Here is a 16936-nt window from a genome sequence, read left to right as displayed (position 1 = left end):
TGGACTTCTACAAGTTAGAAATAATTTGAGAATTTCATACATGAGTACTGTATTTACACCATTTCTAGACCCAACTATTCTTTTCTCCCCGCTACTCTGAAATTAATGGCTTTTTCTTTATTATTGATACATTTATAAGTACATATAAATATTAAATATATATATATGACCAACTGATTTAAATAGATAATGCTAGTATGAAGTTGTGTTTAGGGCTGACAAATTGGCCAGCTGGGGTTGGATTTCAGGTGGCTAATATAATTATATCATCTCCCCCTTCTCTTACCTTTCTTCAAACCCTCCCATATACCAATATACCTCTTCTTTCTCCTATTCAACTTACTGCCCACAATTTTCCATTATTGTTATACATGAGTATGTATAATCATAACTACATATACTTAAATATATAAATGCTATGGATGCAGTCTTTAAAATTGAAATTAGCAAAGTATTTGGTCCCCATAAGAATTTTTGAAAGATTCTTAATTTTGCTCAACCTACCTTGTTTTTTAACAACTATAACCATGGTAAGATGACACTCCTGAAGATACCATGAGCTTTGGATAAATTACTTAAAGAAATCAATCTCAAATCAACTACCAAACTACTTCCCTACTGCCTAGCTTTCATAATGATAAAGGTTACTTTCAAGATGATTAGTGGCAGAATAGATCAATGGTCTTATCCAATTTTGGACTTAGCATTCTAAAATACCTTACCTTACAGGCATGATATGTCTGGTGATACAGTAATGGAAAAACGGTTATGGAACAATCAACCACTTTCTTATTAGATTGGGCACCTACTCCCCAGGAGCGAGTTTTATGTGTGTTAATGCAATTCTCATCAATAGACCATAGCTAGGCTGGTCATAGTATCCAAGACAGTACATGGTATTGTTACCTTCTTGCTAAATGACTATTCCATCAAGTTACCTTCTAACTATTTATGTGCATACAGATATGCTGATGTCAACCTTTTAGCTACTATAATGATAAAAGGTGCTTTCAAATTTAATTGTGGACAAAAATTCCATGGTCTAACCCAACCTTGGACCTAGTATTCTGAAATACTTACCTTACAGGCAAGATACTTCTGGTGATACCATATTTGCAAGACTATTATGGAGTAATCAACCACTTTCTGATTAGACGGATATATGCTCCCCAGAAGAGAGTTTCATGTTTGTTTCAAGTTTGATTCAAGGAATTGTTATCTTACTAAATAAATAGTCATTTCACTGAGTTGCCTTCAGGTTAAGTATGTGCATACCAATAGAGCTATGCTGATGTCAACCTTAGTCATAAAAGCTTACTTTGCATTGAACATAAGTCAATGAAGAAGTTATCAAAGCACTAAGCATGAAAGACTGAGTGCTTGGTCCTAAACAGTACATTAATATTAAACCCACCACTACCAAACAGTTTTTGATAGTAGCAAGAAGGAGGAACAGAGAAAATGTCAGAGCCATATAACAGGGGAGAGTATTATGGAATGCTGTCTTCTGTACATGACAGGGATATATGGAAATCTTGACTTTAGAACAGCTGTGATTATCTTTACAAGATCTGCACAAGATCAAGAAAAACAAAATCCTAGTGTAGATGGAGCAGATGGTTTGCAGATACCACTCATTACTTAGTAGATACTGGTAGTTGTTGGAGGATGGAGAATCATTCATCTTGAGTATGTGGTCATTGGTATGTTTTCCATGCTTCGGGAAATGTCCCCACACCCATTCACATATTGACATGACAGGTTGCAGGAACCTGGAGGTGAGACCTAAACTAGAGACCCTAGAGGAATGCTGTTCCTCATGGTTTTCTCAGCTTGCTTCTTTTTCCAGCACAGGACCATCAGTTCAGTGGTAGCACTTTCCACCGTAGGCTAGACCTGCCTGAATCAAACATTTATCAGTAAAATACCCAGTCTTCTGGATCCATTCATGGCTTCTCTACCCCAGTGAAATATAGCCTGATCATCTAGTGCCACAATCAAATCTGGCCTCCAGTGTCTGTAGCACAGGTGATTTCAAGGCTTCTGCCTAATCATTCCCTACCTTTCCCCCAACACAGAGGCCAGAGATCTCTAACTACATGTGTAACTGTAGAATAAAAACAAAAAGGAACAGATAATACAAATATGTGTGAATATAATCTCTGATTAATTCATTTATTTGCATATATACATATTTATATGTATATATATATATATTACTATTTTGCTGTATGATTCCATAAATTCATTCCAAGGAGAGTTTCAGAAAGTCTTACACCATGCCTTTTGTGACGATATCCTGAGATTTAAAACTTTTCTAAGCGCTCCCTTGACTTCTGTGTTTCTCAGGCTGTAGATAATAGGGTTTAATATGGGGGTAATGACCCCATACAACATAGAGATGAGTCTGTCTCTGGCAGGAGAGTATTGACTGGAGGAAGGGTGGATATAGGTAAATAGTATTGTACCATAAAATAGGAAGACTATAAGAAGATGGGAAGCACAGGTGGAGAAGGCTTTCTGCTTCCCTTCCAGTGATGGGATTTTTAGGATGGTGGACACAATGTATATGTAGGAGATTAAAGTGATCAGAAAAGCACCAACCCCCAGAATACCTCCTACAACAAAAACAAGCATTTTTGCCATGTAGGTGGATGAGCAGGACAGGGCCACCACAGGGGGGATATCACAGTAGTACTGGTTTACTCGATTGGACTTGCAGAAAGACAGGCTAAAGGTGGACATTGTGTGGATGAAGGAGTTGAGAAACCCAGTTGCCCAGGTCCCCACCAACATCTGCACACAGCGAACCTTGGTCATGATGAGGGAATAATGCAGAGGGAAGCATATGGCCACATACCGGTCATAAGCCATTACAGCCAACAAGAAAACTTCAGTCCCAGCTAGGGCCACCAGGAAATAGAGCTGCAAAGCACATCCAATGAAGGAAATGCTGTGATCTTCAGTCAAGAGATTCTTGAGCATCTTGGGGACAGTAGCTGATGGACAGAATATGTCTAGCACGGACAGATTTGCCAACAGGTAATACATGGGAGTCTGAAGCTTTCTCTCAGTCACTATGGCCAAGAGGATGGCCCCGTTTCCCAGCAAAGTCATCTGATAGATGATGACAAAGGCCACAAAGAGGGGATAACGCACTTCAGGCAGGTCGGAGAGCCCTATGAGGATGAACTGAGTTCCTGTGGTAAGATTGTAGCCGTTCATCTTCTCTGTCCACAACGATGTTTCTAAGGGAAATGAAAGAGAAGAACGCAGATTAGGGTGACAAGGCAGGGGGTTAGTGAACAATAGAAATATCAAGCTAATGATGAATAATGTTCTCTCGACTTCAATTATGGATTTGGGTCTTAAAATTTTGCCTAAAATTGAACTATTCATACTATTTCTTAAAATACTTGTTTTTTGCTCCTAATCTTTAAAAAGTACTCTGAGACACTAATAAGAACTTGAAAGTATATTTCCTTTATTGTCGTTAGCCCTTTAATTATGTGACTTTGTTCATGAAAGCTGATGGGTTTCTCACATCTCCATTGACATTTGTTTCATTTAATTTCATCTTAATATCCCTAATTTTATATATACTTTCAAACTAAAATAACAGCATAGAATGAGTATGCCACATACTCATTATATATATATATAACCAATTCTATATATATATAATTGGTTTTATATAATTATAATAAACAAGGATTCCCTAGTAAACACAGTAGATACTAGAAATTAATAGATGTGTGGGAAATCAAGTCAATAATAGTGTAAAAAACTTTGTAAAATAACATTTTACCTCCTCAAACCAAGTATCTCTATTTGGAAGTAATAAATACATAAATGTTCTTACAACTTTAAAACCATATGTTTAGGATACAAATACTAGCATTAACTTAATTGGATACACAATAACAATGTTAAGCAGACTATCTGGAAGAATCTCGCTGGACACATGGAAATCCAAATAGTCTTGTCACTTTAAAACAGTTTTTTTCCCTTACCATCATTATCGGATATTCTTTTATAAAACCCAGTTAAAACAAAACAAAGAGGAATATTCTGCTATCCTGTCCATTTTTGCATAAAAACAATAAATAGTTTCTTTGGTCAATTAAAATGCATAAGGTAATAATACAAGTTGATTTTTATTCACAAAGGGAATGAAGGTTTTTCCCTTCACATTTTCCTAGGTAACATGTAAATAAAGGATATTAAGATTCCTGGGAGTGCCTAATAAAGTAGTTATAGTGGTATCTGACTTTAATTCCTGTATTAAGAGGCTAAGACAAGAGAATTTTGAATTTGAGACCACCCTGAACTACAAAACAAGACCTTGCTTCAAAACAAAGTCAAAACAGAACAAGCCCTGAAGGAGCAATTTTTTTCTACTAAAGCAACAAGAGTTATAGAAAAAATTTTGAAAAAATAAACTTTAATTAATGATATCTTCAAATCATAACAATAAAAAGACAAGCAATTATGCAACTGAAGGATGAGTTAATGAGTGAATAGCCATAACGAAACAAAACTGTGCCATATCAGTTCTTAAGCTCTCAAATGCTCACAACCCTGCAGGAATGCTAAACTGTTGACAAATGAGTATAATTAGTCTCTGAAAACAACAAGAAGGTGTAAATATATAAATATAACACCTTTTTCACAAGAGTATTGTCTTGAGAATAAATTCTAGTTTATACAATTAATTACCTCTATTTTCACTCACACAAAATTGACCCTTTAAAAAGAGACTGTAGTACATTCTTCAATAACATTCTGATTTATAAATATACCCAGTTAGTTCCCAAATTACATGACTAATATATGCCCATCATAACTGTAAGCACATTGTTCCTACATTTTACAATTAACTTTTTGAAAGTATTCAATAAAACACACGGACTTGATCCATCCACTGCAGAACTTGTTTGTGTGGAGAGAGTACTTGTACTCATCTCAACAATCTCCTTGATTGTTTGAATCAAACAATCAATAAATATGAATCATTTTTGAATGAATTAGAAGTGTGATATGTTGTCCATCATACATCAAGAAGAGTTTATGAAACACACAATGAACAGATGAATAATTTTTTACCTAGAGATTCTTGGAAGCACTTATGAAATGTACTCCATGTGTTTTGATTGGTTAATGATAGTATGTATAATTATTAATGGGAATTGGCATATATATATATATGTATGTATATGTATATATATATATATTTCATCATCTGCTAGAAATTTCCCAGAATTCACACTTTTTTACTATCATTCTCTCTTACCAGTTTTAGTGTAGTAAATGCCAAGTACAAGAAGCTTTTCTCTTCAGAAAATATCCAAATTTCTGTTATATAGAGAAAAGAATTAGTCATTAATTAAGCAAAAAATAAAATATAAGTCTTAAAACTTAGAATATTAAAACTGTATTTGATTTATTGCAGCAACATTAGTGAAATGGGCAAATTTTGATTTAAAAATCGATCACATTACCAGTAAAAAGAATTCAGCAAGTTTAAGCAAATGACCTGACCATCAAATTACATCAGTAGATAAAAGCAAACTCACCACTTGAATGCTTGAACATAAAACTCACATGAGCGGTTAGTACTTAATTTTTATTATTCCTGCTTATCCTTGGGGAGTCATGATAATAAGAACTTAAGAGAGACTATGCACATTACTATCAACCTAACAATGGGATTTCATAGCTAATTAATTTCATGTAAACTTTAAAATAATTACATAGCACAACAGACATTTTTAGTTTCTTGTTATGATTCAGAAAAATATATTCAACCCCTGTATGCAATCAAAGATGAAAATAAAACATAAATTCATAAACTAGCTCAAAAATTATTTTATATATTTTAAAGGCCTCCATTGAGTTGTTTTCATGTAAACTAAAGAAATGACAACTCAGGGTCCCAATATAAAATAACTGAACATGTCTTGTAGAATGAGACAAAACAAAATGTTTTATAGTAATCTTGGGACCAGACAGCAGCAAAGAATAAATGTAAGCCAATCATTGCTTCAAAATAAAATTATCACATTTACTTAAATTATGTCTTTTCATTGTAAAAGGAAAATTTTTCATTTTTCATGCATTATTATACAGTGTGTCTGTGAAAGATATGTGCCATCTACGTGAACATTAAACAGTTCAGATCCACTGTGAATAGAAACACTAATGATCTAAACACACACCATGCAGCTTGATTCCTGACAATACAATGAAATTATGTAGGTGGATGATTGATTGCCTAACAGATAGATAAGATAGCTAGATAGACGTTATGGAGGTGGCTCAGCAGTTAAGAACACTTTTGCTCTTACAGAGGATCTGACTTCAGTTCCCAGTACCCATAAGAGAGCTCAAAACCATCTGTAACTCTAGTTCCAGGGAATTTGGTGCCTTCTTTGGCCTTCATGGGCACCAGGTACACACACAGTATACATACATACATGCAGGCAAAGAACTCATATACATAAAATAAAACCTAAATTTTTTAAATGATAGTAGACATAGGTAGATAGATAGCAGATTTGTTCCACAGTTAATGAATCCAGATAAATTAAATCCTAGTGTATGATACATTTCAACATTTTGATAAATTTACAGATAAAATCAGAAAATTCCAGACATAATCATTAAAAATTATACAGTCAGTCATGCAAGGGTGTCAAAGGCAATAGGCCATGTTTTTTCAAATTGTGGAGGGCCTCCCTGACCAATAATTTCAAGGTATCCTGTGCCTTGTAATGCAGTTTGCATTTAATGAGCCATTTTTTCTAGAAGTAACCTTGTCTTTCCATACAGGATGATTTCTTTAGAACTTATCTTTATCATGTTTCTCTCATTTTTGACATCATAATTGTTAAGTGGAAACTATGCTTTCATTTTTCCAGATGCCCAGATCCAAATAATCACACAGAAACTATATTAACTACAACACTGTTTGTCCAATGACTCAGGCATATTTCTCGCTAGCTCTTATATCTTCTTAAATTAACCCATTTCTATTAATCTGTGTTTTTGTATGAGGTTGTGGCTTACCAGTAAGATTTTGGCATCTTTCTCCATCAGCTTTTACATGGCATCTCCCTGACTCCATCTTTTTTCCTGCTCTATCTCTGCTAGGATTTTCCAGCTTGCTATATTGTGCCCTGCCATAGGCCAAAGCAGCTTCTTCATCATTCAATGGCAATAAGACATATTCACAACATACAGAGGGGAATCCCACATCATAATTGCATCTTTTTAACTAATTGTTGTTACATACATACTTATATAAATTCATAAAGATTCATATATATGTTATATAATTAAATATATAAATACAATATCTCACTTTGGAATCATCTAGCTAGTAGGTTCCCATAAAGCTTATTTATGGTACCATAGTTTTGATTAATCTATCACTTGTTTATCCCCCATAATCATGGTAAGATGATAATTCTGAAGACACCATTTTCTTTGGCAAAAAAAATCAATCTCAAATCAACAACCATACTTCCTCCCTATTGGCTAGATTGATAATAATACAAGAAGCTGTTACAAATTATTTGTGAAGAAAAAGCATCAGTGGTCTTACCCAGTTTTGGAACTAGCATATTTCAATACTTAGTTTCTAGGCAAAATATATCTGGTGGTATAATCGTGACAGAACTATTATTGACTGACTAACCACATTTTGATTGGATTTGAAGCATGCTCCCCAAGAGGGAGTTTCATGTTTATATTGTAATCCTGGACAAAAGTCCAGAGCTGAGAGGTTCATAAGATCTGTGTTAGTTACGGTTTCTATTGCTGTGAAGAGATACCATGACCACAACAACTCTTATAAAGGAAAATATTTAACTGGAGATTACTTACAGTTTCAAATGTTTAATCCATTGTCATCATGGCAGAAAGCATGGAAACATGGAGGCAGACATGGTGATAGAGAAGTAGCTGAGTGTTCTACATCTTGATCTGTAGACAACAGGAAGTGAACTGCATGTCACACTGGGAATATCTTGAGCATATAAAACCTCAAAGTCAGCCTCCACAGTAATACACTTGCTCCAACAAGGCAACGCCTCCTAATAATTCCACTCTCTATGGGCCATGCATTCAAACACATGAGTCTATGGGAGCCATAACTATTCAAGCCACCACAGTATCCAAAACAGAACATATTGTTATCTTGCTAAATGATCATGCCATCAGATTACTTATGCTCATAACAGTAGAGCTATTCTTATATCAGCCTTAGTCACAAAAGCTTATTTTGCAGTGGCCAGAAGTCAATGGAAAAATTCTCAAAGTCCTAAGGATAGAAGACTAAGTTCTCAGACCTAAATAGTATATTAGTATTAACCCTATCATTACCACCAAGTCTCAGGGAACATAATGGAAGAGACAGAGCAAACATCAGAACCAAACAACAGATATAGGAAATATTATGGGGTTTTGCTTCCTGTATGTGACATAGTTGTAGAAATCATGAACTCACAACAACAGTAGTTACCTACATAAGAGTGCACAAGATCCAAAGAGCCCAAATCCTACTACAGATGGGGTAATTGATTTCTAAATTCCACACATTACTGAGAAAACTATTGAAAATTAATAGTTGATGGTGATTTAGAATCATTCTTTGGGCATGGATATGATTTCCATGCTGCAGGAAATGGTCTCATCCTATACACATATGGGCATGGTTCATCAGTTATTAAAAAAACAATTGATGTTAGGAGGGACACATATTGAAGGGATATGAGTGCACTTGAATGGCATTAAGGAGAGTAAATATGGTCATATTTTATTGTACACATGTATAAAATTTTCAAAAATAAATAAAATTCAAATATATTATTAAAAACAAATATATAATGCAGGTAAATGTATTTTGCACTTCACTCCATTGACAGATAAAATTATGGTTGGCTTCTTCACTTGCTTTCTGCTACTGTGCAAAAAACACTGACTAACATCAATCTGGGGTGAAAAGGGACTTAATTCATCTTATAGTTTACAGTCCATTATCCATAGAAACCATGACAGGAACTCAAAACAGGAACTTTAAGGCAAAAAACTGAAGCAGAAACTATAGAGGAATGCTGCTTACTGGCTTGCTCCTCATGGCTTGCTCAGGCTCAGCCTGTTTTATTACCCAATCCAGACCACATTCTCAGTGGTGGCACAATAGACGTGGCTTGCCCAAGTCAATCATTAATCAACAAAATATCCCACAGACACACTCAAAGTGTGGGAAGTCTGATGGAGGCAAGTTTCCATTGATGATTCCTCTTCCCAGGTGGCCTTATTCTGCACCAACTTGACAAATTTAACTAGCTCAGTTGGTGAGTGTCATGTAGAGATTCAGAATTCAATAGTAAGAAAGAAGTCAGGTTTGCACACTCATAACAATCTTCTAAGAAGTATTAGTCAGAAAGATGTTGTCTCATGCCCTCCATATTATTAGAAAAAGAAAATTCCAACTCTGTGCCCTTCTTAGTTTTCTAAATACTTCAATCCCATTTGGCTAAAATGATACCATTGTAATTTATTTATATTTAGCTCTTAAAATGCAACTTAGTCTTGGAATGTTGCTTACTGCTAGAACACTTGGCTGGCTACACACTAGACGCTAGTGCACCCCTATGCACCAAAAATGTAGTTTTCCTAATTTAAATATCAGGCTTTATATTGAAGTCTCCATAGTTTAAAATGGATTTCACCTCTATTGGTTTACATTATTTCCACACATTAAGGGCTTGAAGAACAGGCACAGATATGCCTATGTTTCTTTTTACACCCATAAAGATCTTCCTATTGTTGCTAGAATATATTGAGGGGTGTATCCCTGTTTTCCAAATGCAAGGGCCAGCTCTTCACTGAGGAGTAGGGCCAACCCTTCTTCTGCAGTATCCAGCAAGAGGCAAGGAAAGCTATCCTAGGGCCTGTGAAGAAGAGTGTTAGGTCTCACAGCACCCAAATTTCCATATGTGTGTTTCCTATAACCACCTTGCTAACCCTGGCCATGAACATCATTGAAGACCCCAGCTGCAGCAGAACTACAAACTCAGACATGAATCTCAATAGCAACTCAGACTTAAATGTCATTATGGCCCCAGTGGCAACACAGGCCACTTAGAATAGGATGCTCCAAACAGTGGCATGGCCAGTGAAAATGAAAATGATCTCATGTGACGAATCAGACCTTGGCCATTGTGTGGCCCTTGGTGGCAACAGGAGTTATGGACATCAACTCAGACCCTGATAGTTGTCGGGCCACAGAGTCAGTGCCACTGCAGCTCCTGTGTTAGTGCACACCTACCAAGACTTAGTGAATGACTAACTAACCAGCGTTTTTAGGATATAGCTATACAGTACCACATGTGATTTAAAAGTATGACAAACATAGGCACAAAATCAAGCCAGTCAAAAATCCCAGCATGGAAGGACAAGGTTAGTTATGAAATCAATCGCTAACTAAGGAGATATTAGCAATTGATGGCTGCTAAGAAAGGGTAAGTTCAGCTGGGCCTTGTGGCCCACACCTTCAGCCCAAGCCCTTCAAAGACAGAGGCCAGTCTAAGCTACAAAGCCAATTCCAAGACAGGCAAAGTTATTACACAGAGAATCATGTCATGAAAAAACAAATAAAAAGAAAGAAAGGGGATGTCAGTTTTCAGTTTTCTTCAGGGATGTGGCCCATGAAACACTGCCCATGCTCCATTAGATGGCTCTGTAATATACACATACTAGCAAGATTGAAGGGATTCAACTAGAAAAGTAAAACACACACATGCACAGACACACACAGACACACACACACACACACACACACACACCTGGGAGAAAATGGAGCAATAGATGAGGAATTAACTAAAGCAGAAAGAATGCCTATGGGCTTGATCAAAATACATTGCATGCATTACAAATTTCTCTACAATAAAAAATTATAAAATAAATTAAATGAATATCATTAAAAAAAATTGCTCCCCTGTAACTTTGTTCTTAGTGCTATGTGATTCACTAGTCATATGAGAAGATCAAACTGTGTTCAACAGGTGAATGGCAAAAATTCATTCATATAAACATACCACTGAATGAGTTCTGCCCTAGAGAAATGTCAACTGTGTCAACATGAATAGATGTGGATAATTAAACTGGTGAAATAATCAGTCACTGAAGGATAAATAATGCATGCTGTAGCTTACATATGAAATCTGAAGGAACCGAGCTCAAAGAAACAGAGAAGAGGACTGTTCATTAACAGAAGGAAGGAGTGTGGAGACAAAGAGAATTTGTTGTTGAAGGGTCTGAGAACATAAAGGAGACATCTACAACAGGCTAGTCAGTTGAGTGGAGTCTCTCAGTGTCATGTCCATAACCAAAATCCTCTTTTCTCTGCTCTGTCCTAAGAATAGTTTGTAATACATGCCACTGTTTGGGGGCATTTTTCTGCTGCTGGGAGAGTTTAGAAAACTTCATTAACCAAGATTAATACATACAATACTCAGAACATGTGTCACTCTGGGTTGCTACGTCAGGGAGGAAGCAAGGGGAAAAAAGAGGTACAAAGCGTTCTGGGGTTCTTGGGTTTTGTTGTTGTTGTTGTTGTTGTTGTTTATTCTTTCACTCAATAAATTCCAACCACAGTTTCTCCTCCCCCCACTCCTCCTAGCTCACCACACATGTGGCCTCTCCCCTAGTTCCACTCCTTCTCAGTTTCCCTTCAGAAAAACAGAAGCCTCCCAAGAATATCAACTGAACATGGCAAAACAACACACAATAAAACTAGGCATGTACCCTTATAGAAAGCTAAGTGAAGCAACCCAGAAGGAGGAAATGGGTCCCAGGTACAGGCAAAAAATCAAAGAGATCCCCCACTCCCACTGATAGGAGGTCCACAGAACTATGAAGCCAACAACCATGACATATGTGTAGAGGATCCAGGGCAAGCACACACTGGCCCCATTATTTCCACTTCAGACTCTGTGAGCCCTTTATGAGCCCTGCCAAGTTGATTCTGTTGGCCATGCTCTCCTGGCATCCTTGACCAATTGGGCTTCTGTAGTTCTTTACCCCCATTATCTGCAGATTCCCTGAGCTCCAAGTTAAAAGACCCAATGGAGATGTGTAACGTGGGCTCTCTTTCTGACTAGTATTTGGCTGTGGATCTCTGCATCTGTGTCCATCAGCTGCTAGAGGAGGCCTCTCTGATAACGACAAAATTCTGGTTAATTGATTCAGCTGTAGGTTATGGACTGATGTCCCATAGGCTTATTTTGAACATAAAATAAAACTGTTTCCAGGTATTCGGTCTTTGGTGTGGCATCACTTGGTCGTTTCCTGCAGCAACACCTGCTCAATTAATCAGATTAAATAAGACTTTTCTCCTATGAACTATATTTTAATATTATGTTGAAAATAATTTAAAAATAATCTAAGTTCATAAGGAGGACCCTAAGAGGGATGTATGGGTATCCCTGGGAAGAGGAAATAGGTGAGATCTCCTAGGAAAATCGGAGAGAGGTTAGAGGGGAGCAAAACATGGATAGAAACTTGAGGGATCAGGATGGTTGAGTTGGATGTGGAATGGAAGTCTGAGAGTAATAAAATAGATTTCTTGATAGGAGAGCCATTATGGAGTTAGGGAGAAACCTGGTGTCAGGGAAACTCCCAGGAAACCACAAGGAAGATCCCAGTTAAGACTCCGAGCAACAGGGGAGATGGTACCTGGAACTGGCCTTTTTCTGTAATCAGATTGGTGACTATCCTGTCACACAGTGCCTTTATCTAGTAACTGATGGAAGCAGATGCAGATATCCATAGCCAAGCACTGGACCAAGCTCCAGGAGTCCAATTGAAGAGAGAGGGGAAGGATTATATGAGGATGGGAGGGTCAAGATTATAATGGGAAAACCCATGGCGACAGCTAACCTGAGCATATGGGAGCTCACAAACTCTGGACGAGAAGCTAGGGTGTTGGCATGAAACCAACCTAAGCCGTCTGCTTGTGAGTGACTATTGTGTAGCTTGTTCTTTTGTGGGGCATCTAGCAGTGGAACCAGGACCCATCCCTGATGTATGAGCTGGCTCTTTGGAACCTATTCCCTTTGGTTCCAAAGGGAGGACACATGCTTTTAAAGGGGGAGGAGTTTGATCCTGCCTCAACATGGTAAGTCATGCTTTGTTGACTCCCATGCGAGACCTTACCTCTTCTGAATGGAAATGGGGGAAGAGTGGATGAGGCATAGAAGGGAGGTGGGGAAAGGGAATGGGAGGAGATGTAGTTGGTATGTAAAATCAATCAAAAAGTAACACGAGTGCACTGAAAATAATGAAACTTTCAGAAATTCTCACCTAAAATGATAGATATTAAGGGGAGTAACATGTTAACTAACAAGATTTAGCTATTCCTCACAGTGTTTATGAACAATAAAACCAATAGGAATTCTTAAATATTTATAGTAATTTGTCAGTTAAAAAATAAAATGGTATCTGTAGAGGGCTCAAAGGTTAAGAGTATAACTTGCTCTTCCAAAAGACCCAAGCCCAATTTGACCACAAAATTGATGATTACAACTATCTGAAACTCTCATTACTGGGCATACAGTGCCCTCCCTCTGGCCACCATGGACACTGCACACATGTGGTATACAGACATATGGAGACAAAATTCTAGAGTCCAACTCCAGTTGAGTTCTTTTGACACAGGACTGTTCCATGAAGTCGACAAAAAATGAAGAGTCTGGCCACCGGTTGTCTTTCAAACTGATTGCCCCAACTAGCTCAAGCCATCTTTATTTACACAACTTCTAATGCATTCAAGCATGGGCAGTTTCAAATCATTTCTCTTTAATCATTTTACAGGAATCATTGACAACTATTCACTTTAATTTCTCCTCTTTTTTCACTCCTTTGACATTATTGACCTTTACCCCAATCATTGTAACGCAAGCCAAGTGTTTATATCTAGCTAGGCACATCTTACTCATACTGTGCCCCAGCCACCAGCAAACATGTGTTTACAAAGTAAGAGATTTAAGCCCTGTGATTATTTCTTAACAATATTTAAGCATCTGAGTATATTATGATGCATAGGATATTATTTTCAGGTGTATACCAGCTTCTAAGTTACCTGTATGTCTCCTTTATTAAGTGGATTTGAGGTGTAATACTATAATTTATGAGTTCTAAAAATAGTAATGATCATTACATAACTCTTTGAAGGTTGGAACTAAAGTTCTTCTATTCTTTATGGAAAATTCTGCGTGTTTTTTTTCTTTTAAGGGAAGTAGAATTCTTAGGTTCCTTTATTGATATTTTGACACTGGTAAAATATCTGAGTATTCATGTCCTGGCAGCAGAGATATGTCTGACTTTATATGTCTTAAATCTCTATATTATATGTTCCTAAATATTTATCATGTCATCTTTTAAGAGAACATTTTCCAAGTTCTTAAGTTCTTTGGAGTAAATTTATCTCTTTTTATAACTTAATAAGCAATAAGCATTAGCCTTAGTGAGTTCCTTCTGCTTAATCAGGATGACTGCAAAGGCAGCCAGGGGCAACGGGAGAAACCAGTTTCAGTAACAGATGAGAGAAATTTAATTTTTTCTGTAGGGGCTTCTGATCCCAGTCAACTCAGGCACAATCATGACTAATAAAGCAAAACTAAGAGTTATCATTAGAATACGAATAGGGAGTTACAGAGGCCGGAAGCCAGTGAGTTACCTAGGATTAGTGCAGGAGTCTGCAGTATTGTTTCCATGGGCTAGTGCCAAATGGATGGAACCCTCCAAAGCAACTTACATTCTAACAAGCTCCAATTTGAAAACATTTATGTGCCTTTCTCATGGGTGAAAGCATGGCCTCTACCAACAAAGTACCCACATGCATAAGCAAATATTCCAATAAAATTAATTGTAGAAGAAAAGGGTCAGAAGTTAAAGCACTTTCTGCTCTTGCAGAGGACTAGAGTTTTGACTCTGACATCCACATGGCTACTCACTACTATCTGTAACTCCAGTTCCACACATCCAACACCCTCTTATGGAAACTGTGAGCAACACATACAGGAAGACACACAGATAGACCAAGTACAATGGTGCACATATATATGTGCAGAGAAGGACTTCATGGTCATGAATAACAGTATTTTTAAAATAGTAAAACACAATAAGAAAAAGATAAAGATCTGCAACTATATGATAGATGTAGAACTGGAAAAAATAGAAAATAAAGATACATTAAAAGTAATCATAGGCATGAATGTAATAGAGATTTTGATATGGAAAAGAGAGCAATATATACAAAGCACTTCTGATAACATATATAACCTATTCAGCCTCAAATACTTTTATTTTCCAATTATTAATTTTATTTCAAGTAGAAATAGAGATGTGTATAATAATATCTGATTTTATATCAAGTTTGTGTTCAACTCCATTGTGTGAATACATTGTTTTCTTATTTTCCTACTTGTTTCTATAAATTTATTCTAAAGAGAGTGTGAGAAATTTTTGTCATGCTTTCTGTGAATATATCTGAAGAAGTAAAACTTTTCTGAGTGCTTCTTTGACTTCTGTGTTTCTCAGGCTGTAGATAATGGGGTTTAACATAGGGGTAATGACTGCATACAGCATAGAGATGAGTCTGTCTCTGACAGAAGAGTGTTGACTGGAGGAAGGGTGGATATAGGTAAATAGGGATGTACCATAGAACAAGAAGACTACAAGAAGATGGGAAGCACAGGTAGTGAAGGCTTTGCGCTTCCCTTCCGCTGATTGGATTCTTAGGATGGTGGAGACAATGTATATGTAGGAGATCAAAGTGATCAGAAAAGCACCAACACCAAAAATACCTCCTTCAACAAGAACAAGCATTTCTGCCATGTAGGTGGATGAGCAGGACAGGGCCACCACAGGTGGGATATCACAATAGTACTGTTTAACTTTATTAGACTTGCAGAAAGACAGGCTAAAGGTGGACATTGTGTGGAGAAAGGAGTTGAGAAACCCAGTTGCCCAGGTCCCCACCAACATCTGCACACAGCGAACCGTGGTCATGATGAGGGAATAATGCAGAGGGAAGCATATGGCCACATACCGGTCATAAGCCATCACAGCCAGCAAGAAAACTTCAGTCCCAGCTAGGGCCACCAGGAAATAGAGCTGCAAAGCACAACCAACAAAGGAAATGCTGTGATCTTCAGTCAAGAGGTTCTTGAGCATCTTGGGGACAGTAGTTGATGGGCAGGATATGTCTAGCACAGATAGATTGGCCAACAAGTAATACATGGGAGTCTGAAGCTTTCTCTCAGTCACTATGGCCAAGAGGATGGCCCCATTTCCCAGCAATGTGATCTGATAGATGATGACAAAGGCCACAAAGAGGGGATAACGCACCTTAGGGAGGTCAGAGAGCCCTATGAGGATAAACTGAGTCACTGCGGTAAGATTGTAAACATCCATCTTCTCTGTACACAACGATGTTTCTAAGGGAAATGAAAGAAAAGAACATAGATTTGTGTGACAAGGCAGGGAACTTGTGGACAATGGAAATATCAGGCTAATGGTGAATGATGTTTTCTCTACTTCAGTTATGGATTTGGGGTCTTAAAATTTCTGTCTAAAATTACTGTAGTCATACTGTTTCTTGAAATACACATCTTCTGCTTCATATCTTTAAAATATTCTTTGAGAAACTAATGAGACTGTGAAAGTATATCTCCTTTATAGTCAGTAACAAGAACTTTAATTATATTATTTTATTCATGAAAGCTGATGGATTTCTAACATCTTCATAGACATTGACTTCATTTAGTCTTATTTTAATATCCTTATTTGTATGTAGTTTTCAAACTAAATTAACACAACTTAGTTATGTATATCATGTACCCATTTATTACTTAATTTATTTATA

The 16936-nt window shown here is 36.9% G+C and overlaps 2 protein-coding genes across 2 annotated transcripts; both read right to left on the bottom strand.

Moving 5' to 3' along the window:
- Positions 1 to 2262: 2262 nt before the first annotated feature.
- Positions 2263 to 3240, bottom strand: LOC125401072 (olfactory receptor 5V1-like). Its single transcript, XM_048435303.3, has one exon. The coding sequence runs from the start codon at positions 3223 to 3225 to the stop codon at positions 2263 to 2265; it is 963 nt and encodes a 320-aa protein (XP_048291260.3). The 5' UTR covers positions 3226 to 3240.
- Positions 3241 to 15537: 12297 nt separating this feature from the next.
- On the bottom strand, positions 15538 to 16497 carry LOC125401102 (olfactory receptor 5V1-like). The gene has a single exon (XM_048435326.3). It carries the CDS (start codon positions 16483 to 16485, stop codon positions 15538 to 15540), a length of 948 nt encoding a protein of 315 aa, XP_048291283.3. The 5' UTR covers positions 16486 to 16497.
- Between the last annotated feature and the right edge of the window lie 439 nt (positions 16498 to 16936).

This window comes from Myodes glareolus, chromosome 24, assembly GCF_982192425.1.
Source record: "Myodes glareolus chromosome 24, mMyoGla1.1, whole genome shotgun sequence".
In the NCBI taxonomy this organism is placed as follows: Eukaryota; Metazoa; Chordata; class Mammalia; order Rodentia; family Cricetidae; genus Myodes; species Myodes glareolus.
The sequence above is the reverse complement of the archived record's forward strand: the minus strand, read 5'-3'. Positions and strand labels throughout refer to the sequence as shown.

What these genes read in the sequence shown, in the direction of transcription:
- LOC125401072 (XM_048435303.3), bottom strand. Translation starts at nt 3,225, where the DNA reads ATGAACGGCTACAATCTTACCACAGGAACTCAGTTCATCCTCATAGGG.
- LOC125401102 (XM_048435326.3), bottom strand. Translation starts at nt 16,485, where the DNA reads ATGGATGTTTACAATCTTACCGCAGTGACTCAGTTTATCCTCATAGGG.